This window comes from Triturus cristatus, chromosome 3_1, assembly GCF_964204655.1.
Source record: "Triturus cristatus chromosome 3_1, aTriCri1.1, whole genome shotgun sequence".
In the NCBI taxonomy this organism is placed as follows: Eukaryota; Metazoa; Chordata; class Amphibia; order Caudata; family Salamandridae; genus Triturus; species Triturus cristatus.
The window spans coordinates 994,442,538-994,469,690 of record NC_140583.1 but is presented as its reverse complement, the minus strand read 5'-3'; the positions used below and the strand labels follow the sequence as shown (position 1 = coordinate 994,469,690).

Sequence of the window (27,153 nt, the reverse complement as noted above, 5' to 3'; positions counted from 1 at the left end):
GTGAGAAGTGAAAAGTGAATAGTGAGAAGGCACCTCACGTACGCAACACCAGGAAGGCTGCCAGCTGGTTCTCGCTGGTATGCCCACGTTTTATCATCATTGGTTGCCAACTCACAAAGATAAGGAAACTAGTGTCCAGTGAAGGAAGGGTGAGCAGACAAAGAAAAAGGAATTCGAACAGAGACTTTGCTGTCCCCATAAACAGAAAGAGAGAAAGAAAAACCCAGTGTATTGCAGAGAACAAGTGTTCCGAGCAATATTAAAATTGAGTTGAAAACTCACTATAGGTCACCCTCTTTATTCAAAACCAGTGAGTTCACTCAAAATAAAAGCACTATATGTCGCTAACCTTTATAAGGAAGGCCAACATGTTTCATTGCCATTAATCCTTATTGTGGCAATTTCATCAGGGCATAGGGTTTCAATCACTCGCCTCACTGGACATACACTTTTGTGTTGCAGAAGAGCTATATAAAAAAGCAGGAAAGAAGAGAAATAGAATGGCAATTTTCTATTCAATCTTCAATAAAAATATGGACCAACCATTTATGCTTTTAATCAAGTCTACACCAAATATTCATTCCAATGAGTGTATTTACCATGTAAAGGCCGAGGGCACTCATACCAGCCTTCATAATGCCAACCGGGGTTGTATTAAATATTTTTTTCCCCGATTTTCGGAAGTGCGCTGAAACTAGCGCGTGTTCCACCTGTGGAAAAGAGGTTTGCAACTTCTCATCAAGTACCAATGCATATTCTAATTAGTAATTTCCACAAGCATGTACTCACTACATATCCTCAAATCTCGTTTTACATGTCTCAAAAAACCCGCTATATTCAAACAGCGGCAGTGTTTTGGTCACATATCCATTTTAATCAGCACAGGGTTGCTCAACATGGACCCGACTTGGACTCATTACGGCAGCGCAAAGATTCATCGCAATTACACTTGATAATGCCCGGCACACCATAATGCCCCCACAGCGTTTCGCAACCTTTGTACCGGAGTTTAAGAAATCTCACCGCAACCAGTATCGGAGCGATCCGTATCTCGTCACCGCCTCAATTCAAATCCGTTTCACAGCCTCTAATGTTATCTCTCTGTGCCACGCCTCCCTACTTCCGCTTCACGTATAAAGGGGCCAGTGTTGGGAATGACTCGAATCTACAAAGACAGCGGTGGCCATCTTGAAACAGCCACTATCGCTCACGAGAAGCTCTAAGTCAGACATTCAGTTGTTTAATAATCCAGCACAGCAAAACAATTTAAAGGGAGTACACAGGATTCACATACATGTTCCTCAAACCCGTGTAAACAGATAATTTGGAACTGGATCAGTTTGTGTCATTATTACAAAGGACTCTCCCTTCACAATAGGCACTGAATTCCTGCAAATACTCGACGAACATCAATCTACAACGACAGCGGCGGCCATCTTGGAACGGCCACTATCGCTCACAAGATGCTCTAATTCAGATGTTCAGTTGTTTAATAATCCAACACAACAAAACAATTTAAAGGGAATACACAGGATTCACATACATGTTCCTCAAAACCGTGTAAACTGATAATTTGGAACTGGATCAGTTTGTGTCTTTTTTACAAGGGACTCTCCCTTCACAATAGACACCGAGTTCCTACAAATACTCGACGGACATCAATCATTTATTTCCCACAAAATCTACACTCATTTGAAGTGGGAATTCAGCAATTTCCATCTTACACTGCTGCGCTTCTCGTAGTCATTTCTTTAAACATCTCCTGTCAGGTCATACATATACCCCATGGGATCAATGGTGTGATGTTACTATCTGCTAACTTTATTCCACTCAATATGATCATTCAGGCCTATTAGATCCGCCTTCTCAGTAAAAATCCAACGAGCTTCTCTGGTTGCCAGCACTTTCTCTATACTATCATTGCTAGCTAACACCCTCTCCAGGACAACCCATTTCAAGGCTTGCAGATCATGTTTGGATTCACAAAACTGTTGTACCAGGCGTGTGGTGAGTTTGCCGGCTTTGATGGTACTCAAATGCTCTTGAATCCGTATCTTTATTTTTCTGGTAGTTAGACCTATGTACTGTAGCCCACACTGACAGGTAAGTCTATAAATCACATTCATTGTATTACAATTTGAAAATGTGTTCAGATGCCATTTTTTACCACTGTTAAGATTAACACAGTTTGTCTTCTCCGTCAGCTTACAAACTGAACACCCACCACAGGGGTAATGTCCAGCCGGCATTGATGAAGATCTTTGTTTAACTTGTGGTCGCGTGTGCACTAGCTTGTCCTTTAAATTAATTGCACGCCTAAATGCAAATCTAGGTTGTGGCATATTGAAGTCTGCAGTTGACAGCAATGACCAGTGTTTTCTCATCAGTTGCCTAATCTTAGAGGCCAAAGGGTCAAAAGTCATAACCACCGTAAGTCAATCACTTGTCTCTCTTTTATTCCTTTCTAAGAGCGCCTCCCGTGGTGTATTACGTGCTCTTTTACACGCTCTATAAATGATTTTTTTGGGGTATGCTCTTTGTGTCAATCTGCTTGTTGAGCAAAAGTCTCCACAGTGGAGCAATTGCGTCGATATCTAAAAAATTGGTCTACCGGCAAGTTGTCACGTAAGACTCTCGGATGATATGAATGATAGTGTAGGAGTGAATTTCTATCTGACCCCTTTTGATGAACCATTGTGTTCAAGGCATTACCCTGTACCTTGATGTCAAGATCTAAATATACCGCACATTCATTGCTGAATGTCCAAGTGAATTTTAGACACGGGTCAAGACTATTGAGCCAATTCAAAAATTCCAGGAGGATGTTCTTATTCCCTTTCCAAATGCACAACACATCGTCAATATACCTCTTCCAGAGGCAAATATGTCTCTGGAAGGGGTTCGATGTATGATACAGAAAGTGTTCCTCAAACTGGCCTACATAAATGCAGGCCACTTTTGCGCCCAGTCTGGCTCAATAGTCTCGACCCATATCTAAAATTCACTTGGACATTCAGCAATGAATGTGCGGTATATTTAGATCTTGACATTAAGGTACAGGGTAAAGCCTTGAACACAATGGTTCATCAAAAGGGGTCAGATAGGAATTCACTCCTACACTATCATTCATATCATCCGAGAGCCTTACGTGACAACTTGCTGGTAGGCCAATAGATATCGACGCAATTGCTCCACTGTGGAGACTTTTGCTCAACAAGCAGATGAGCTCTCTAGCAAATTGACAGAAAGAGCATACCCCAAAAAAATCATTAATAGAGCATGTAAAAGAGCAAGTAATACACCACGGGAGGCGGTCTTAGAAAGGAATAAAAGAGAGACAAGTGATTGCCTTACGGTGGTTATGACTTTTGACCCTTTGGCCTCTAAGATTAGGCAACTGATGAGAAAACACTGGTCATTGCTGTCCACTGCAGACTTCAAAATGCCACAACCTAGATTTGCATTTAGGCGTGCAATGAATTTAAAGGACAAGCTAGTGCACACGCGACCACAAGTTAAACAAAGATCCTCATCAATGCTGGCTGGACATTACCCCTGTGGTGGGTGTTCAGTTTGTAAGCTGACGGAGAAGACAAACTGTGTTAATCTTAACAGTGGTAAAAAATGGCATCTGAACACATTTTCAAATTGTAATACAACGAATGTGATTTATAGGCGTACCTGTCAGTGTGGGTTACAGTACATAGGTCTAACTACCAGAAAAATAAAGATACGGATTCAAGAGCATTTGAGTACCATCAAAGCCGGCAAACTCACCACACGCCTGGTACAACACTTTTGTGAATCCAAACATGATCTGCAAGCCTTGAAATGGGTTGTCCTGGAGAGGGTGTTAGCTAGCAATGATAGTATAGAGAAAGTGCTGGAAACCAGAGAAGCTCGTTGGATTTTTACTGAGACGGCGGATCTAATAGGCCTGAATGATCATATTGAGTGGAATAAAGTTAGCAGATAGTAACATCACACCATTGATCCCATGGGTTATATGTATGACCTGACGGGAGATGATTAAAGAAATGACTACGAGAAGCGCAGCAGTGTAAGATGGAAATTGCTGAATTCCCACTTCAAATGAGTGTAGATGTTGTGGGAAATAAATGATTGATGTCCGTCGAGTATTTGTAGGAACTTGGTGTCTATTGTGAAGGGAGAGTCCCTTGTAAAAAAGACACAAACTGATCCAGTTCCAAATTATCAGTTCACACGGTTTTGAGGAACATGTATGTGAATCCTGTGTATTCCCTTTAAATTGTATTGTTGTGTTGGATTATTAAACAACTGAACATCTGAATTAGAGCATCTCGTGAGCGATAGTGGCCATTCCAAGATGGCCGCCGCTGTCGTTGTAGATTGATGTTCGTCGAGTATTTGCAGGAATTCAGTGCCTATTGTGAAGGAAGAGTCCCTTGTAATAATAACACAAACTGATCCAGTTCCAAATTATCTGTTTACACAGGTTTGAGGAACATGTATGTGAATCCTGTGTACTCCCTTTAAATTGTTTTGTTGTGCTGGATTATTAAACAACTGAATATCTGACTTAGAGCTTCTCGTGAGCGATAGTGGCTGTTTCAAGATGGCCGCCGCTGTCGTTGTAGATTCGAGTCATTCCCAACACTGGCCCCTTAATACGTGAAGCAGAAGTAAGGGGGCGTGGCACAGAGAGATAACATTAGAGGCTGTGAAACGGATTTGAATTGAGGCGGTGGCGAGATACGGATCGCTCTGATACTGGTTGCGGTGAGATTTCTTAAACTCCGGTACAAAGGTTGCGAAACGCTGTGGGGGAATTATGGTGTGCCGGGCATTATCAAGTGTAATTGCGGTGAATCTTTGCGCTGCCGTAATGAGTCCAAGTCGGGTCCATGTTGAGCAACCCTGTGCTGATTAAAATGGATATGTGAGCAAAACACTGCCGCTGTTTGAATATAGCGGGTTTTTGGAGACATGTAAAACGAGATTTGAGGATATGTAGTGAGTACATGCTTGTGGAAATTACTAATTAGAATATGCATTGGTACTTGATGAGAAGTGGCAAACCTCTTTTCCACAGGTAGAACATGCGCTAGTTTCAGCGCAATTCCGAAAATCGGGGAAGAGAATATTTAATACAACCCCGGTTGGCATTGTGAAGGCTGGTATGAGTGCCCTCAGCCTTTACATGGTAAATACACTCATTGGAATGAATATTTGGTGTAGACTTGATTAAAAGCATAAATGGTTGGTCCATATTTTTATTGAAGATTGAATAGAAAATTGCCATTCTATTTCTCTTCTTTCCTGCTTTTTTATATAGCCCTTCTGCAACACAAAAGTGTATGTCCAGTGAGGCGAGTGATTGAAAACCTATGCCCTGATGAAATTGCCACAATAAGGATTAATGGCAATGAAACATGTTGGCCTTCCTTATAAAGGTTAGCGACATATAGTGCTTTTATTTTGAGTGAACTCACTGGTTTTGAATAAAGAGGGTGACCTATAGTGAGTTTTCAACTCAATTTTAATATTGCTCGGAACACTTGTTCTCTGCAATACACTGGGTTTTTCTTTCTCTCTTTCTGTTTATGGGGACAGCAAAGTCTCTGTTCGAATTCCTTTTTCTTTGTCTGCTCACCCTTCCTCCACTGGACACTAGTTTCCTTATCTTTGTGAGTTGGCAACCAATGATGATAAAACGTGGGCATACCAGCGAGAACCAGCTGGCAGCCTTCCTGGTGTTGCGTACGTGAGGTGCCTTCTCACTATTCACTTTTCACTTCTCACATCTATTTCTCTGATTACTTTTGTAAGTTGGGGGGATCTACTTTGTGTAAAAAATATTGTTAGGTAATTAAGGGCAGTGTTGCAGGTCGTTTTAACTGAAATTTAAGAGGCCCAGGACCTCACAAATTTGGACGTGTTGTCAGAGGTTGGGAAATAGTTATTCCCAATAGTAGTAGAGGTCCTTGAATTTAAAAGTGATTCCTCTTGATGCCAAGTCATTATTGGTGTTGATACCTGTTGACTTTGCCAATGCCTTTTGCCAAAGATGCACAGCATCAGTTAAAGCATGATGCTTTTTTTCTGATTCTGTGCAGCGTCAGGGGAAAAGCCGTTGTGAGATAACTGGTGCGCACATGTGTAATAAGATATGTGAGCGCATGTGTCATGACACAGGCAACATATTCTTTGAAATTTTTAATATTACCGACTCAAGATAGTGGACTTCAGATGGATTGGTAAATAAAGACTGTTTTTCATGCACAAAAGTGCGCAATGTACTGCGGAGCATCCCAGCAGTAAGTAGCAGCTCCCTGACCCTTTAAAAATAAAAAATGAAATGTTTGGCATAGGTTAGGGATGCCATGGAGGAGAGGGTGGTGGAATCTCGGGGGTTGAGGGAAGTACATAAAAATAAAAGACCGGTAGCAGGAGAGGGAAAAAAGAACCTTACCAGCGAGGTAGCAACATGGAGCCTGGGGGGAGAAGCACACAAGGGAGAGAACAGCTTGGAACAATGGGAGAAGCACACACGGGAGAGTGCAACATGGAATGCAGAGGTCAGGGAAGAAGCACACAAGCAAGATAGAGCAACATGGAGTGCAAGGGAGAGAGAAGCACTCAAGCAAGATAGAGCCACACAGAGTGCAGGGGAGAGAGAATCACACAAGGAAGATAGCTGGAAAACACATGCACTCTCGTGGACTGCTTCACCAAAATGAAAAAAAGAATTCCCTAAAAATATGCAGTGAAAAACACACAAGTCGGCCAATCAAGTGGATGTGGCAGTGGAGGGACAAACTCAAAATGGAACAAGATAGACAATGAAAGCCATAGAATATGAAGCAAGGAAGTGACAGTGACAATAAAGCCAACCCTTGGAAAGCACTGGGCTGGCTCTAAGCCCACTGTAAGTTCGAAAATAGGCCTTTTGTGACCAGACACCTTGCCTTGTCTGGCAGGTGATACCTAATGAGAATTATTGTGTTTCTGTTAACTTTGTGATGCTGGCCGTGACAGGTTGTTTTAGTACATACTAGGTTTTACTAATCTTTCGCATATGGTATTCCCATAACTTTTCCCTCTTTTGTGATATTCTTAATTCTGTGCAGCACTAGCATTAACAAATCGAGCTACTGTAACATTTATTGGCACTAAAAAGCTGGGTAAGAGTGAACCCTCGGTCCGTCAGTCCTGACACATTCATTATTAGTTATAAATAGAGTATGAGGAACATATTGATTACCAAACTAAGCATTACCATTAGATACAAATAAATAAATGTAGCATTGTAGTGATAAGTGATATCACACACTAAAAATGAAGGGAACAGTTCCCAATGCAATACACACAAATAAATTATAAAACCTCAAGTATAGATAATTCCATACTAAAAATTTAATTAATTTAGCAGCATACTTTTATCAAACTTATTTTGGACATCGGGAATTCTCGCTGACTTGGCTAGTGGAAAGCTGACTTCAGCTCACATTCCCACAACAGTAGCCTGCACCTTCCTTTCCAACCCTCTTGCATGAGTAGGTAACACGCTTGGCTGGAGTGCCTTCTAAGCAAGTAGACAAATAAATTGATCAGCATGAATTCAGTTCTACAAAGCACCTAATCTAGTAGACCAGCAATCTAGCAACCCTAGATAGTAAAGATGAGTTGGCAGGGGACACAAAACTACTTTCTTGGCACTAGCCCCTGCAACAACATTTTATATACCTAGTCATCCCTGACATTCAAAAAGCACAGTTATGTAACATTTCAGTTCTTTACTGTGGAGCATTATTTCTCCAAAGTGCACAGCCCTTCCTATGGGAGAAGATATCTGTCAGAATAGGCTTCTTGTGTTTTTTATTTTGTTATAACACCACCTTCTTATGGGCTATTACTTTCCCCTGCACCGTATGTACCATTGGTGGTACCACCTTTGCTACAGCTGAGCATTTAAATAAAGAATGTGCTCGCGATAAATTACAGAATCTTACCAACACACATTTTTGCCACATATAGTGAAAATGCCCTTGAAAAAGCAATCCTGGATAGCAACTCCTTTACTTAGACTCTCCTACCATTAGACATTGACTAAAATGGTTTCAATCATGTAGAGAGGAGGGAGAGAGAAGGGAAGCGATGATCCATTCAACTTCCAAACGTAATGCAGAAAAATCAATAGGGGAATGAATCACTTGTAACCACTATACCAGGGTTTGTTAGTTAGTGGATCCTTCTTAGAAAACCCTCCTACATGTACGTAGCTGGAAATGGAAAGGGGCGGTATATCTTGTTTCTCCGACCTATGCGTAGCGTGACAGCATAGTCATAGGGTTTGTTAGGTATGCTGACCTCCACCCGGAGGTTAACCACTGGTATTTGCAGTAGTGTCCGGAGACAAATAGGTTTAAAAAGTGCTTGAAGTGAAATTAAAATTCTTCAAAAATCCTCACTTGAGTGCAAATATTTATTGGTGAGTGGGAGTTTAAAGAAATTAAAATGGTGAGCATGTGATTTTAAACTGTGTTACTATGTCTAACACACTAAGAAGTCCATTTATACGGTCAACATGTTTCAGCCCCGTTTGCCCAGCCAGGTCTAGGGGGCTTTCTTCAGAACCAGAGAAAGTGTATCTGTGCACATACGATTTGTATTGCACTTGTCAGTTGGGTTAATATTAGCCCACTGTGAGGATTAGGTCAATAGTACCTGTAATTTGAAAAAAAGAGAGAAAAAGAAATAGAGGGAGAAAACTAAGTCAGTACCTCCCTGTGATACTATCCTGGTTTCATCTTTACATTCAAATTCTTATAGAAATGTTAAGAAAATTTAAGGCTCCTGTTTTATGCTATCTGGCGCATTTCGCCGTTAAAACACACATTACAGAAATTATGGCATCACTTCTAATTGTCATGCATTCGTTGTAAAATGTGTAAGGTCTCATAATGTTAGTTTAGATTGTTATCGGTTAATAGTTAATTAGATAAGGGTTCTACTTAAATCCATATTTGCTATGTAAAATATTGAGACAGGGTCATGGTGATTTTTGCAAAAATAAGGTTCTCAAACGTGCCGGTTACGGCTCAGTAAACATACCCCAATGCGGTTGGTGGTTTACCTTAAGAGACACTCGTTTGTGGCATCTTCGGGGTAGGCAAGTGTATCCCAGCTTGCTGTAAGGGGAAAACGATACTTAATAAAGGCCTTACTTTAGTTGTTTCAAGCGCGGTCCTTCGGCGTCTCTCCCTCAACTGCAGCCATGGGAACTTCTTTGCTTGTGCTTGCTCTGCCCTCAGTGGTACCAGTTGTTCTTGGAGTCCTCTTTTATCTCTTTTATTTCATTTCTTCAACAGACATGGAAAAAATACTAATGGAAAAAATACTCCATGGCTTGTAAAAGTGAGTGTAACCGGATATGGGATCAATAAAGTTTTTGGTGCAATAAGTGTTTCATGTTTGTTTGCAAATTCGATTGTGAAGATTAAAAAATATATTTTCAATTTTACGACTCTTCAACATTAGTGTGAATAGAATGTGTTTAATAATCTCGTGACGCGGTGAATAATTTTAAAGTGACTGAGTTGTTGTTCTGGGGTTCAATGACCTCGCTATTTTCGTGGCGATAAGGTGTAAGTCTTCTAAGTATGATTAAATCTATATTATAGGTCTTGTTTAGTCGCTTGTAAATAGTTGCTAATTTGTAGGTACGGATTTATCAGACAGGAAATATTGTCAATTAAACTGGTGCCAAGGTATATCGACGTTTAGTCCGAGCACATTAGTTTTTAAGCGGTGGACCCAACGTTGTTCTTTCTCAAACAATATACGTTCTGCATTCTGATTTCTGTTGGTTAACATCTCTATGATTGTCCAGCGAAGCTCCTCAATTGTATGGTCAGAATCTATATAATATTTGCTCATTTTGGTCGTCACTTTTTTACATTTGATGTTAATTTTATGTTATTTTATCCGCAGTTTTACTTTTCGACACGTCATCCCAATGTATCTGAGCCCACACTGGCACGTGATCATGTAGATCACGTGTGTGGAATTACAATTGGTATGTTGTAGCTGTGTCCATACTAAATTGTCAGACAGAGACACGGTTTTTGTTGCAGTGGTTAGTTTGCAGACCACACAGGACCCGCATGGATAGTGTCCTGTTATCGGGCTCAGGTTCCAAGCTGTGGTAATGCTTTCTGTTTTCATTTTGGGTGCCGGTCGAGTATGCACCAGGAGGTCTTTCAGGTTTTTTGTTCTCTTATTCGCAAACCTTGGTTTTGGCCATTTCAGGTTGCCAGAAGTGACAATCTTCCAATTCTTATTCACAATCTTTTTTACAGTGTTACTTGTCACACATGTGTTGTCACACATGTGATTGGGTTCTCACTTGTCTCTTTGGGAATGGTAGTCAGCAGACATTCTTGTGGTTGATGTCTCGCTCTTTATTTACATTTGCTAATTGTTTGTAAGGGGTAGTCTCTTTTTAACAACTTCTTAGAGAAATCCTCAGCTTGTTGCCTATAGTCTTCCAGCTTGCTCCAATTACGTTTGAGACGTACAAATTGACTGTAGGGGAGATTGTCCCTTATAGGTCTGGGATGAAAGCTTTTATAAGATAACAGGCTATTCTTTGCAGTCGTTTGTAATAGGTTTTTGTTTGAATACTGTTATCTTCTATGTAGAGCGAAAGGTCCAGGAAATCCAATCTGCTTTTGTCAGCTGTGTAGGTGCATTGGAGGCATTCGTCTCTGGTGTTAATCCAGTGTATGAAGTTCTGGAGGATGTCACTGGTAGGGTTCCAAATCACGATAATGTCATCTATATATATCGCTTCCAGAATAATATTCTGGAAGCGAAAGGATTTTGGTCGCTCAATATATGTTGCTTCTCAAAATTGCTCACATACAGGCCTGCTACCGATGGCGCGAAGGCGCTGCCCATGGGTGTTCCGTGGCTTTGTTCATACAGTGATCCATTGTACTCAAAAAAGTTTTCCATGAGCGTTAGTCTGCAACATTCTAGGACGAAATGCCTTAGTGTTTTGTATTGCCATTGTTCAGAAAATAAGATGGTCTCCAATGTTTCCAAAGTGTCTTGTTGTGGAAGGCTGGTATAGAGACTTTCTATGTCTAGGCCTACCAGTAACATCTTGTTTTCATCAAAGGGTAGGCATATCAGTTGGTTCAGAAGGTCTTGAGTATCTTTCAGATATGTAGGAGTTTTTTGGACCAGAGGTTTCAGAAACTGATCCGCAAATTGAGACAAAGGTTCTAATATTGAGCCTATCCCAGAAACGATGGGACGTCCTGGTGGCAAGGATCTGTTTTTATAGGTTTTAGGTAATGAATAGAAGTATGGTGTCTTTGGGTTTTGTGCAATCAAAAAATCTGCTTCATGTTTTGTGATCCAAGAGTTTGTTTCCGCTTCTTCCACCATCATTTGTATGGTGTTTCAACCTTGGAGTTGGATCAATTGTGATTTTTTTTGTAGAATTTTTCATCTGAGAGAAGGAGGAGGCACTGTTGGTCATATCCTTCCTTTTCCAGTAGGACAATGCCTCCCCCCTTGTCAGCGGGTTTGATTATTATATTTTCATTTTTTCTGAGTTGATCCAAAGCCTGTTGTTCATGTTTGGTAATACTGTGGAAAGGTTTTTTGGTGTTCTTCTGGACTTCTTCTGCCTCTTTCATAATAGCCTGTTCAAAAGCTTGTATTTCTATTGGCACAGTGTGTGGCGGGGGCAGAACGTTGATTTTTGTCTCAAGTTTGTGTCACTGTCAGGTGTGGGGTCTTCTTTTCCAGTGAAGTAGGCTTTTACTTTTAATTTCCTACAAAATTCTGTCAGTTCACATCTTAGTTTGAAGATGTCTAGTGTCTGGGTCGGAACAAAGCCCAGGCCTTTATTTAGGATCTGGACTTGGTTCTCAGGGAGAACTGTATCTGTAAGGTTGACTATCAGTGATTCGGTGAGCTCGGTCCTGGTTTGGCCTTGGAAATGCTGCGTGTCAATACTTGACGTTGTTTTTGTTCGTTCCAAGTTACCCCTTTCCGTCTTCCTCTTTGAGGGGTCTGGCCTCATCCTAAAAAAGGCGCTTGTTGCATATTCTGTGCTCCCATCATTGGGGTCATGGTGGGCATTCCATGTTGGTATGTATTCATCCAACCGTGGTAGTACAAATGATGGTGGAAGAAGTGGAAACAAACTCTTGAATCACAAAACATGAAGCAGATTTTTTGATTGCACAAAACCCAAAGACACCATACTTCTATTCATTACCTAAAACCCTAAGACCTTCTGAACCAACTGATAGGCCTACCCTTTGATGAAAACAAGATGTTACTGGTAGGCCTAGACATAGAAAGTCTCTATACCAGCCTTCCACAACAAGACACTTTGGAAACATTGGAGACCATCTTATTTTCTGAACAATGGCAATACAAAACACCAAGGCATGTTGCAGACTAGCGCTCATGGAAAACTTTTTTGAGTACAATGGATCACTGTATGAACAAAGCCACGGAACATCCATGGCCACGCCTTCGCGCCATTGGTAGCAGGCCTGTATGTGAGCAATTTTGAGAAGCAACATATATTGAACGACCAAAATCCTTGATATATAGATGACATCGTGATTTGGAACGATACCAGTGACAACCTCCAGAACTTCATACACTGGATTAACATCAGAGACGAATGCCTCAAATTCACCTACACAGCTGACAAAAGCAGATTGGATTTCCTGGACCTTTCGCTCTACATAGAGGATAACTAACAGTATTCAAACAAAAACCTATTACAAACCGACTGCAAAAAATAGCCTGTTATCTTATAAAAACTTTCATCACAGACCCTGTAAGGGACAATCTCCCCTACAGTCAATTTGTACGTCTCAAACGTAATAGCAGCAAGCTGGAAGACTATAAGCAACAAGCTGAGGATCACTCCAAGAAGTTGTTAAAAAGAGACTAACCTTTAAAAACCAATTCACAAATGTAAAAAAAAGAGCAAGACATCAACCATGAGAATGTCTGCTGACTCCCATTCCCAAAGAGACAAGTGAGAACCCAATTGCATGTGTGACAACGTATAATATTGCCAGTAACACTGGAAAAAAGATTGTGAATAAGAATTGGAAGATTGTCACTTCGAATAAGAGAACAAAAAACCTGAAAGACCTCCTGGTGCATACTTGATCGGCATCCAAAATGAAAACAGAAAGCATTACCACAGCTTGGAACCTGAGCCCGATCACAGAACACTATCCATGAGGGTCCTGTGTGGTCTAAAACTAACCACTGCAACAAAACCCTGTCTCTGTCTGACAATTTAGTATGGACACAGCGACAACATACCAATTGTAATTCCACACATGTGATCTACATGATCACGTGCCCATGTGGGCTCAGATACATTGGGATGACGTATCAAAGTAAAACTGCGGATCAGAGAACAGAAAAGTAACATCAAATGTAAAAAGCGACGACCAAAATCAGCAAACTTTATATAGATTCTGACCATACAATTGAGGAGCTTCACTGGACAATCATAGAGATGTTAACCAACTGAAATCAGAATGCAGAACGTATATTGTTTGAGAAAGAACAACATTGGGTCCACCGCTTAAAAATGAATGGGCTCGGACTAAACGACGATATACCTTGGCACCAGTTTAATTGACAATATTTCCTGTCTGATAAATCCATACCTACAAATTAGCAATTATTTACAAGCGACTAAACAAGACCTATAATATGGATTCAGTCATACTTAGAAGACTTACACCTTATTCGCCACAAAAATAGCGAGGTCATTGAACCCCAGAACAACAACTCAGTCACTTTAAAATTATTCACCGCGTCACGAGATTATTAAACACATTCTATTCACACTAATGTTGAAGAGTCGTAAAATTGAAAATATATTTTTTAATCTTCACGATCGAATTTGCAAACAAACATGAAAGACTAATTGCACCAAAAACGTTATTGATCTCCTATCCCGTAACACTCACTTTTACAAGCCAAGGAGTATTTTTACCATTAGTATTTTTTCCAAGTCTATTGAAGAAATGAAATAAAAGAGGGCTCCAAGAACAACCGGTACCACCGAGGGCAGAGCAAGCACAAGCAAAGATGTTCCCATAGCTGCAGGTGAGGGAGGGACGCCGAAGGATTGCGATTGAAACAACTAAAGTAATGCCTTTATTAAATATCGTTTTCCCCTTACAGCAAGCCGGGATATACTTGCCAACCCCGAAGATGCCACAAACGAGTGTCTCTTAAGGTAAACCACCAACCGCATTGGGGTATGTTTACTGAGCCGTAACCGGCACGTTTGAGAACCCTATTTTTGCAAAAATCACCATGACCCTGTCTCAATATTTTACATGGCAAATATGGATTTAAGTAGAATCCTTATCTAATTAACTATTAACCGATAACAATCTAAACTAACATTATGAGACCTTACACATTTTACAACGAATGCACGACAATTAGAAGTGATGCCATCATTTCTGTAATGTGTGTTTTAACGGCAAAATGCACCAGATGGCATTAAACATGAGCCTTAAATGTTCTTAACATTTCTATAAGAATTTGAATGTAAAGATGAAACCCAGATAGTATCACAGCGAGGTATTGACCTAGTTTTCTCCCTCTCTTTGTTTTTCTCTCTTTTTTTCAAATTACAGGTACTATTGACCTAATCCTCACAGTGGGCTAATATTAACCCAACTGACAAGTGCAATACAAATCGTATCTGCACAGATACACTTTCTCTTGTCCTGAAGAAAGCCCCCTAGTCCCGGCTGGGCAAACGGGGCTGAAACATGTTGACCGTATAAATTGACTTCTTAGTGTGTTAGACATAGTAACACGGTCTAAAATCACATGCTCACCATTTTAATTTACTTAAACTCCCACTCACCAATAAATATTTGCACTCAAGTGAGGATTTTTGAAGAATTTTAATTTCACTTCAAGCACTTTTTTTAACCTATTTGTCTCTGGACACTATTGCAAATACTGGTGGTTAACATCCGGGTGGAGGTCAGCATACCTAACAAACCCTATGACTATGCTGTCACGCTACGTATAGGTGGAGAACCAAGATAATACCGCCCCTTTCCATTTCCAGCCACGTACCTGTATGAGGGTTTTAAGAAGGAACCACTAACTAACAAACCCTGGTATACTGGTTACAAGTGATCCATTCCGCTATTGATTTTTCTGCATTGACTAAAATGGAGCATTCAGTCTTTAAGTAGTACCTGGATTATTCTGAACCCCTATGTTATTAGAGAGATGATGTTGCTGGCCAGCAATCCAACTCTGAAAAATTGTTGTAGCACCTCTTAACTCATGCAGCATTGGTAGGCTTGGACATCCAGCCCCTAATATTAAGGGGTTATCCACACTTGGAGCTTCTATTGCTTAGAGGTTATCTGACACCAGATCATGCAGGCCTCCGAGCCCAGGTAAATAAGGTTTTCGCTTGACGTGGTCTTGAAGTGTTCTGCACTTGACATTCCTACCTGCCTTTTACAGAACTGGTTTTCCCCCTGTTAGAAATGGGGGTCTCTAGTTGGCAGCAGTATGCACCCTGTCCAAATAGGGACCCTTCCTTCTAGTCAGAGTAAGGGGGTTACATACCCAAGATAACCTCTGCTCTCCCCCTTGGTAGATTGGCACAAACAGTCAGGCCTATCTCAGAGGCAAGGCCTTTGTAGGAGGGAGGGAAGTATCAGAAAATACAAGCAATGTGTCAATTTTTGAGTCCCAGGTGAATGGAGGCATCATTTTTGTTGCACACAGGAAAAGTGTTGTGTTGATTCCTTACTGTGAGGACAAGTGACGCGTCGAATTCAGAAAGCGGCTCCTTACTGCCATGCAATGCACTGGAAACCAGGCACCCAGGTGCGGTGCATGGAAAATCCAGACGCGCTGGGGTTCATACGGCAGGGGAAAACAGGTGCTGCATCATTCTTCCAGCCGCGAGAAGGTGATACATCAATTCCTTCAGCTGCACAGTAGGGCCTGCATCGGAGTTGAAGTGCGGGTCTTGGACGTTGGAGACATGTGCTTTGGACTTGTGGCTGCGATGGTTCTTCCAGCCACGAATAGGCGCTGCCTTGTTTTTCAGCCGTGGTGATGCGTTGTTTTTTCAACTGCATGGCAAGCTTGCGGCTGGAAATACAACGCTGAAGAGCGTTGCGTGGAGTTTCGGCTCTTGAAGCAGCAGAACCATTTCCAAGGGCCCAAAAAAGGAGTTGGCATCACTTGGCAGGTCAGAATTCCCAGCAGAGGAGTTCAAAGGAGCTGCAGATGAAGTCTTTGATACCCCTGAGACTTCCAACAGTAGGCAAGCACAAACAAGCCCTTGGAGAACCTTGAGAAGTAGGATAAGAGAGTACAGTCCAGTCTTTCTTCTGCCCAAGACAGAAGCAGCAAGCAGCAGGCAGGCACAACACAGCAACAGCAGAGTGGCAGTTCTCCTATAGTTTCTCCAGCTATTCTTCTTGACAGAATCTCTTCTTGATCCAGAAGTGTTCTAAAAATGTGGGGTTACGGGTCCAATACCTATACTCCATTTCGCCTTTGAAGTAGGCATGCTTCAAAGTATACTCATTGTAGTGCACAGATCCTGCCTTGCCTTGTCCTGGCTCCAGACACACTACAGGGGGGTGGAGACAGCATTGTGAGAGGACAGGCACAGCCCTATTCAGGTGTCAGTGACAACTCCTCCCACCACTCTAGCTCAGGAAGGCCCATCAGCATGGTAATGGTAATCAGGATATGCAAGGCACACCTTAGCTCTCTTTGTGTATCTGTCTAGAGTGAATGCACAAAGAGCCCAACTGTCATTCTAAACCAGACGTGGATTTCACAGGCAGGCAGAGGCACAGGATCCTAAAGCAAGAATATGCCAACTTTCTAAAAGTGGATTTTTCAAACACACAATTTAAAAACCACTTTCACAGAAAGATGTGTTTTTAAATTCTGAGTCCAGGGAACCTAAACTCCAAATCTCTATCTCTTCCCAATTGAAAGTTACACACATGTAACAAGGCAGCTCCAATGGTAACCTATGGGAAAGTCCTTGCAAAAGTGAAAAAACGAAATTAGTAGTGTTTCACTATCCAGGACATGTAAGACACACATGTACATGTTCTACCTTTTACATACACTGCACCCTGCCCATAGGGCTGCATTGGGCATACCTTAGGGGAGCCTTACATGTAATAAAAGGGAAGGTTTGAGCTTTCCAGGTGGACATGACAGTTTGAAACTGCACTTGCTAACACTGCAGTGGCAGGCCTGAGACATGTCTACAGGGATACTCATGTGGGTGGTATAATCAGTGCTGCAGGCCCACTAGTGGGATTAGATTTACAGGGGCAGACACAGTACACTTTACTAAGGACTTACCAGTAAATCAAACATGCCAATCACGGATAACCAAACATAATCACAATTTACACAGGGAGCATATGCACGTTAGCACTAATTAGTCCTAAAGCCAACAAAAACAGGTAAAAAAATAGGAGGAAGAAGACAAAAAGTTTTGGGATAACCCTGATAAAGCGCCAAGCCCAACACCCCCTCTCAGGAACCCTCTGCTTTGGTGTCAGGCAGGATAATCATGTTAGAATACCCTGTGTAAAACATTGCATTTACACAAGTCCGTGCTGTTCACCAGTCTCTCTTTTTTCTCTCTCTCCTCCTTGTCTCCCTGCCCCCTCCTGTACCGTTCCCGGTTTCAGGAAAAGGTGAGCATGCTTCAAAGAGGGTTATGTTCTGGCATTTGTTCCTCTTCGTATTGTGTTTCAGAGATTTGACCATGTGGTTAAAGAAGTTGTACTCCCCAAATCCCCTCCTGGACCCACTAATAACACTGATCTGTAATCGGGGGCCCTTTGTCGCTATTGTTATATGTGCTTCCTAGTCTACTACAAACCTACTACCATTGCCATAATAAAAGCTGAACTTCTTTTATTAGGCATTTATGCACAGCCACCTAGCATTTATAATATTGTACTATTTGCTGATTCTCCATGTGCTTAGTATACTTGCAGTGCTCAGTACACACCCATCAGGTAAGTGCATTTCTTTCATCTAGTTGTGAGCCTGGCTGTGACCCAGCATCTTTGTACAAGACATTGCAGGTGTGAATTGCTAAATATGAGTAGCTGTCAATGACAGATAATTCTCAGAAATGCCATCTAAATCCATGCAAATGTATGCAGGTTTGGTATTACATGTTATCTATGCTGTTTGAGGAGCAGATTTTGGGAGACTACTATTATGAAGGTCACAAATATACAAAAACAGTGAAGGGTGGAATGCCTGAATTCATCTCAGCCAATCATGATTGTTCTGAGCCATATCAAAATCCATAATTGTTTTCCACACCATGCCACCTCCGTTTGGGCCCAGCCATATGGAAAACAGCATTGACCCTGATCCAATAGGAACAGTCAAGGCCAAACTTTGAAGCTCCAGGTCTGCAACACATAAAATGCTGGCTCCGATCCAACTTACCCCACTGACCCCTTAGAGGAAGGATCAGGATTAGCGACCAGGAGTCCAAAAAAGTGTTGATCCACGGTATGGGTCTGAATACTAGGGCTGTGCAAAATTTGGATAAGTTGTAAAGTCACAAAGTTGGGGCCATTTACAAACAAAGTCAGTTCAAAAGTCCTAATGTTTTGTTGAAGGAAAAATGTTAAAGTCTCTTTTTCACCAAAAGAATCCTGTTTCAAAGAAAGCTTTTGTAGTAGAAACCTCTTTCCAATGTTTTTTTTTTTTGCATACTTTTTCATCCGCTGGTGTTTTTGCAAAGGTAACACTCCGCAAGTTTGTGAAGTTGAGCAGTTTGTCTTCTTCAGAAACATTGGTGGTCATATTAGTTTGCCTCGGCAGAATCCTTCCTTAAGTTTACAGCACCACAGACGTCTTCTCATGATTTTAGTGTGGCATTACTCCTGCACATCAGTCCACCATGCCAGAGATATTCCTGGAAATTCACCACAGTCAGTCTGACACAGCACAAAACACTTCCTCGCAATGACCCACTCCAATAAATCTTCCTACAAACATGACAACTGGCTTTTTTTCATTTACTTTACTACAGAAATCAAGCTGCAGACCACACCTTCCCATCACATCTAGTGTTATCAGCTATCCTAATGTATGGACGGCAGTGCAAGGCAGGCTTTCCCTTGTTCTCGAGGATCTCGTAGGACAGGTTATCAAGGAACTACGTCTTCTGGTAGATATCTTCTGAGTGCATTAAATAGAAGGGCCAAACATGGCCACCAAAACACTAAAAAGAGCAGTTGCTAGAAGGGTAGCTAATAGTGGGAGGGGGGACCAATAAGGGATAAAACAATTAAAATAAGATCATATTTACACTTTTCTGGGTCAGTGGGGTGCACGTATCTGCATGTCTTGAGGGAGCAAGGGCTGGTGGGTTCAGCTGGCTGTGTATTCAAGGTTGCGAAAGGTGAGATTTCCTTACCCAATTGGTCTGTCAGAAGGAGGAGTTCTCTAGACGTTGACCAGGGCAGACATACAACACAAAGGGTATGAAAAGTTAGAAGAATCAACACCTTGATGATGCACATGGTGGCTTAGGAATGGTTACAAGATTTTGTATTGTGCGGTAATAAAGCATTTGCCTAATGCTTTATACCTTTGTTGAGGCTCCGATGTGCCCTTGGGTGGTTGTCCAAGAGGTTACCTGTTTTGTTGTCCATGGCTGGTAGAGTGTGGGTTGTAGGTTGGTCTATGAGCGAAGAGATGTGTGTTGTGTGTGAGGGTCAGAGAGGGATGTTCCTATCATTTTTCAGCACTTAAGCATGGAGTGAAGCAGAGAATTGTAGCTATAGTATGATTTGCAGATGTAAGAACCAGGAAATGATGCGCCACAGCACAAACTAGGACACAACGCTTGAGAATGCAGAAGGAGGCAGGATCAGAAATTGCCATTGAGCCTTGGGATTAGGGTGAACCAGCCTGCTTTGTGTTAGAAGTGTTAAGTGGGGAGCACATCAGAGAAGAATCAACAGAAATGTTGTTTTGAAAATTAGTATAATATCGATGGAGGAGAAGACCTACTATTAGAGGCCACTGGAAATAGTCTACTTAGTACTAACTAGAGTTTTGATTCGTGACCTCATGGTCTGGACGGGGAAACGGTGTCATACTTTACTGAAGTTAAGTGGTAGGAAACAAACTGTAGTCCCAGGGTCCTGGCTGTCTGTGAGGGATTTGGGTGTCTGGTGGAAGAGAAGATAATGGGAGAGTGCAAGGTTATTGGAGCTGTTGATTTAGGAAGATATATATTTAAAGCTTGGATGCATTAACTGTGAAAGAGTGGAGGGTGACCTTAGGGGTGATGCCTTATTGCAGCTGAAGATTTTAGTTTGGAAACAGGTGTGAATCAAAGGAGAAAGAGATTTTGTTTCTTATTGATAGAAGATCGAGGAAACCAAAGGAGAAGAGATCACTGAGGCATGTGGTGTAGATGGAGCATATCAATGTCAATGGACTGCATGGTCGAGCGAAGAGATCAGGAGCCCTAGGAAACCTGGAGTAATTACCCTGAAGACTAGGATGCAAACACTGAGGAGACAGCTACACGAATCCAAATGCAGCTAAGAAATTGGAGAGTATGAGTATAAATGTGTTGTTGGGGTACATAGCCGTCTCAATGAAATAGAGTAGGCAAAAGCCAGACAGTGTTGGGTTTTAGTGAGAGGAGATGTAATGGGTAAATCCATTAAATGGTGCAGTATTTTAGCCTAGGATAGAACATGAGATTGGGTTGGAGAGGAGGGGTTGATCTTTTTGGAATGCTTAGGACAACCAGTGAATTGAGCAGTCATGGAAGGAGCCACAAAAGGAGCAAAAAATGAACAAGTGGTTTAAAAGTTAAGGCTCTAGATGAGAGTGCAGTTGTTTGATTTAAGTTCCTCGAGTGATTAGGCACATGACAGGAAATGTTACGGCTGATCTTCACACGCTTACACAATTTGGTCAAGTGAGGCTGGTAAGGTACGATTTCAGAACTTTTGGTTCCAAATCTGTCAATTGAACCACCAAAGCATGCCTTTGTGTATTTTGTTAGTGGCAAACCGCATTTTGTATCTTCCAATTAATGTGGAACAGAGATTCATTCTAAGCCGATAGCTGTCTTAGGATATGTAGGTGCTGCAAAATGTGTTGTCACTGATCTATATGTCTTCTCTGGAAAGCTCAACTATCTAAACCACTCACTCTCCTTTCTCTTGCTTCTAGTTCAAAAACAGCCCGTGGCAGCAAGGGTATCGTTGGAGGCCGTTGGAAGTGAGGGACACCCCCTTCACAAAGATCAGGACCAGAGACCATCTACCTGTAGGAAGTATGGAAATTTATGGAAAGGCTGAAGTCTCTGAAAGTTCGTCATGCACGGTGCAGAGTCGGTCGTATGTCAAGGCTCAGTTCTGCCCCTGCCTTGCCAGCCTTTTGCAACAAATTAAGCTTGTTTAAGATCAAGTTTATTGGCCATTTCGCCTCTGATCAGAAAAAAAGAGCAGAAATCATGTATTGTGTTCCTCTATTCTAGCATGAACATTCACTCATCACCTTGCTGTTGTACATCTCCCCTGCCAAGATGTCCAATATCCTCTGCCATTGCCTGCATGTTATTCAATACACGTATTTTTCACATTCTTCATTTTTAAAAGAATCGGTTGTCAGAATACTATTTTTATTGTGATGTAAATAAAAACGTGCGCATTCTGACAGTATGCATCAAAGTTTGTGATTTAAGAGATCCACCACAAAAGAAATGTGTGCAGGATTCTGTTGTCAGTGTGCACAGCAGTACTCTAAGGGGCCGATTCCGATCTGGGTCGGAAGGGAACCAAACGCGGTCCGGCCGGAAAAAGTTTGAGTCATATGCGTGTTTTCCGCCCGACTCGTACAGCTGGACGAGCGAGCCAGTATGATGCGAGCTACATGGAAATCACCGACCGAGTCGTTTCCGGGTCCGAACCGCTCCGTACGTCTCGGTCGTAAGCTAACCGTGGCATGCAATGAATGCGATTCATGACCGAGCCAGTACGATGCATGCGTCGGACAGCCTGTGGAAGCCAGAGTGTCTGGCTTGCAAAGGTTCCCAGAGTCGGACTTCGGGGGTCCGCGTTGGACCCCCCGACACCCGCAGCCGTACGACTTGCACACAGGGGGAGACCCATGGGTCTCCCCCACACAGGCATGCACGGCGCGGATGGCACCGACGCGTACCCACTGTAGGGGACGCACTTGTTTGAGACGTACCCATTCGTCAATGGGACCACATGTACGCGTCGTACAACTGGCTCCCATTGACTTCTATGTGAGTCCGACCGCAACGAGTCCGACAGCATACGTGCGCATCTTACTCGCTCGGTCGGACGGTAGGGGTCCGGCTCGGTCGGAAAACACTCCGGATCCGACTCAGTCGGAGTGCTTTCCGACCCGGATCGGAATCGGCCCCTAAGTGGGATGAAAAAATGGGGCATAGCCTCCATAATTAGGGGCGTGGTTTAATGACAAACTAAATTTCTGCGAATCCCATCGTGTGCCACCGAGATGGTATTTTGGTTCCTCTCTAGTTTCCTGTTCCTGTATCCAGAAATGTAGCAGAACAACTGATACACAGAAACCAGCCATAACTATTGTTTTTTGTCAATGGTTGTTAGCAGTTTAGGATAAATGAGTAAAACAAATGAATTCATTGCAAATAGTATTAAAAATGTTTCCATTCTGAAATTATGAATCATCTGTGAATTAAACATTACTGAGGGCTGTGGAAGGGGTAGTGGTCTTCAGCTTCTCAATCTCTCTCATTATGTTCACTCTATATTAGATATGAGTTTACGGATAGAATATCAATGTTAAAAATATTGATGTTCAAAATATCAACAAAAAAATATAGACTATAAAAATATCGACTCCCATACCTACACAGGTAAGAACAAAAATATAAAATCAAAAATATCGATGTAAAAAAAGTTAGATGTAAACAATTTCGATTTAAGTATATATATATAAAATTAAATGATATATACTAAATATTAATTTTATCAAAATAAATAAAATGTAATATATATTTTTACAAAATTTTAGAAATAAATGTAATCAAAAAATAAACACACAAACAATCATGTATACATAAATATACTTACTTTGAAATAATTAATAAACTATTATCTTCAATTTATTTTAAAACTCTAAAATTATATAAAAATTAAAAAAAATATATATATAAATAATTTAAATACAAAAAGAATATAGAATACATTAAAACATTAAACTATGAAAAAATATTTAAACTTAAATTGCCCAATACAATCAGTGCAACAGTAGGAAAAGTGTTGAATAGGAAAATAATAAAATTTACTATTACAACTCCAGTGAGTGCAACAGTAGGGAAAGTATTGGATAGCAGAGGAGTAAAAATTACTATGCCCACTCCAAAAAGTGCAACAGTAGGAAAAGTGTTGTATAGGAAAATAATAAAATTTACTATTACAACTCCAGTGAGTACAACAGTAGGGAAAGTATTGGATAGCAGAGGAGTAAAAATTACTATTCCCACTCCAAAAAGTGCAACAGTAGGGAAAGTGTTGGATAGCGGAGGGGTAAAAATTACTATTCCCACTCCTTTAAGTGCAACGGTTGGGAAAGTGTTAGATAGCGGAGAGATAAACATTACTATTCCCACTCCAGTCAGTACAAAACTACACACTTCAACACTATATTATCCACAACATACACCTCAATTATACTATAAAATAATAAAACCCTATTAAAGCTTATTTTAAAATTAAAAGCTATTACTATTTGTAAGAAACTGGCTCTAAATATACTACACCAAAATGAGGTATAGTGTGTATAGAGTCCAAGTGTCTCCAGAGGTAGGCAGAGGTTAAAGTTAGATAGAACCTTACTCTCTCATAGTGGTAGCTTGGTTGAGCAGTAAGGCAGTATCAGAGAACAGTGTTAAGCATTTGATGTACACACACAGTCAGCAAATGAATTCACACACTCAAGAACTGAACTCTAGGCCAATTGTTTTTGTATAAAAATATACTGTTGTTTATTTTTAGAACCAAGCTAGCCTGGCACAGGTAAGCATTAAATACTTTTCAGTAATAAGTTACTGGATATAAAACAGTTTGAAAATGCAATAGAAATTGTACTTTGTTTGATTTACAGGGGAGCAGTAGTATGCAACACTTAGCAAATACAGTACATTGAAATGAATAGGCTTTTTCAGTAAATTACAGGTAAGTTACTTTTCACGTTACTTTTCTAACTCAGTGTTGGGTACCTAGATTCAGCACTGGGACATTTCCTGGAAACAGGTAAGTAATTACGTTTTGGTTATTCGCATGATTCTTAAAGAATTTTTTCAGACTTGAAAACTCCACACAAAAACTTTTTGGAGCAGTACATTGAAATGAATAGGCTTTTACAGTAAATTGCAGGTAAGTTACTTTTCACGTTACTTTTCTAACTCAGTGTTGGGTACCTAGATTCAGCACTGGGACATTTCCTGCAAACAGATGAGTAAACACGTTTTGGTTATTTGTGCGATTTTTAAGGAATATTTTTAGATTTCAAAACTCCACACTCAAAAACTTTTTGGACAGAAAGTGTCAATGTTATCCTATGGGAGGAAAACAGGTTAACGGTTCACAGGTAAGTAAACGATTATGGGAGTTAAGGTTCTGGGGTAAGACTTAGGGGTCCCCCAGGGTCAGTGATGCACTGTTGTTGCACCCTCAGCAGCACTAGGGCGGCCGGGTGCAGAGTGTTGAGGCCCGATGTTATCCAACGGGGGATAGGGGCCCTCCGGTTGGTGGCTGCTGGCAAGCAGGCCGCTGGGTTTTGGGAGCAAAGCCCCTAGGGTTAAGGTCAGGGCAAATGGGGAGAAAAAGTAGCACAAAAGGTGCACCCTCAACGGCACAGAGGCGGCCGGGTGCAGAGTGCTGGTTCGACATATGTCGCCCTGTTGTTTTCTATGGAGAACCTCCGGTTTACAAAAGCACTGCGGGCAGGGAGGCGAAGGACTTATGGGTGCGACCACCACTTGGAGAAGTAAGTTGGGAAGTTAAGGGTTGGCTAGGCAGCGTTGGTTTAGGCACACAAGGCCGTGGGGCGTCGGGTGCAGGGGTGCCTTTTGGGGTCAGATCTTCTTACCAGCTCCTGGTCGCGGTTAGGGGGGGCCTTCTGGATTTAGGCTGCAGGCGTTGGCTGGAGGCTTGAGGCAGATCAGGGGTCACCGGATATCGGGTCAGGATTGCTGGGGGGACATCCTCATGGTGTGTTTCCACCCTAGCTCGGCCGGGTTCAGCGGGTGCAGAGTGGGCTGGATTTGCGGTCTCTGGCCAGCACCAGAAGCTGCAGTTTGAACAAATCCGGTATTCACGGGAGATGCAGTCTTTAGAAGTGAAGGCAGGCAGGTCCTCTGGGTTTCTTGAGGTTGCTGGCTGCAGGATACACCAGGATTTCCCAGTAGCAGGTTCAAGGGGAGACAGGCCTGTAGGTCTGGGGCCAAGTCAGTGGGCATCGTCCTCTTGTTAGCTCTGCACGGCTCTTCGTCCTTCTTCTTATCTTCTTTTCTTGTTGTGTCTAGATCTGAGGAAGCAAGGTTCAGGGTGCCCCCTAAATACTAAATTTAGGGGCGTTACAGGTAGGTAAAAGGCAGGGACCAATGGATCCCTTCCCTGGGGTGGATGTACTCCCTATTCTGCCACTCTCCAGTGGGAGGGGGGCAGGAGCCTGTCCTTGGTTGGCTGAGTTCCCCCATCCTCAAGATGGCGGGGACTCGAGGTTGTGCTTCACCTTGCCTCCCCCACCTGAGGGGTGGAGTTGGCAGATATGGGCACACCTCTCTTCCTCACTTGTTTTTCACACGGTTCACCCGCCCAAAGTGGGGGGTAGAACCAGTGGGGACCAGTTGCTGAAAGCAGCAAATGGTCTGGAGAGGCTCACAAAGGCGGCATGCCTTTGAAGCTTCTCTTTCATGAACCCTGCCCATCCTGGGGAGGAGGCTTATCACCTCGTCCCAGGATGGGCATTATTTCAGGCCCCCGAGAGCAGCAGCTCTCGACCCAGGGGGTCCAGAAACGTGTCTGGTGGTGGCAGCCTAGGCAGCCACTCAGTCAGGTCACTAGAAGTTGGTTGAGCTTCAGGGGGCATCTCTAAGATGCCCTCTGTTGTGCATTTTACATTAAATCCCACACTGGCATCAGTGTGGGTTTAATGTGCTGAGAAGTTTGATACCAAACTTCCCAGTCTTCAATGTAGCCATTATGGTGTTGTGGAGTTCGTAATGACAAACTCCCAGCACCATATACTCTTAATGGCAGCACTGCACTTACAGTGCCCAGGAATGGACTTGGGCACTGTAGGGGTACAGGGCTCATGCACCTGTACCTTCACCACTGGCATAGGGCACCCAGTTAGAGGGGTGACTGATGTATGCCAGGGCAGTGGTTTGTGGGCATGGCACACAGGGATACGTGCCATGTCGACTCTTCACTCTGTTCTGCACCAAGACACGCAGCCTGAAAAGGCAGTGTGTGAGTGTCAGGGTACAGGGCCTCTAAGTGTGGCACAATAAGTGCTGCAGCCCTTAGAGGCCTTCTCTGGTCTCAGTGCCCTGGGTACCTATGGTACCATTTACCATGGGCTGACATGTGGCCAGAGATGCCAATTGGGTTTAGGCTTCAATGCAGATTTAGGGGCAGAACTTAGGCCCTGGGTACCTGATTAGCAGAAGCCGAGGGCAAACTCAGTCAAAGAACATCAGCAATTCAGCAAAAAGTGGGGCATACCATGCAAGAAAGAGGGCACTTTCTCACACTATTAACAACTAATACTTAAATAATGAAAATGTATTTAATACCCACCATTTATCCCTTTAAAAGTAAAAACAACACACAAAGAAATAAACAATTACCTAAAATAATTAACATTAATTAGCAACTATATATTAATTAAACACCCTTTACTCCTATAAACACCACAACACACACTTAACATTAATTACACAATTACCATAATTAATTACCAATTAATTAAAGTTAATTAACAACCAATTATTAAGTC

General features: G+C 42.1%; 1 protein-coding gene across 3 annotated transcripts in view; it reads left to right on the top strand.

Moving 5' to 3' along the window:
• The window catches only part of LOC146861373 (troponin T, cardiac muscle-like), a 195,709-nt gene extending 173,917 nt beyond the window's left edge, over positions 1 to 21,792 (top strand). For all 3 annotated transcript variants that reach the window (XM_085645676.1, XM_085645675.1, XM_085645674.1), the window contains one exon: positions 21,307 to 21,792. In XM_085645676.1, coding sequence (XP_085501802.1) covers positions 21,307 to 21,358 — 52 coding nt within the window. In that variant the 3' untranslated portion in view covers positions 21,359 to 21,792. The remainder of the gene's footprint in view (positions 1 to 21,306) is intronic.
• Positions 21,793 to 27,153: the final 5,361 nt, after the last annotated feature.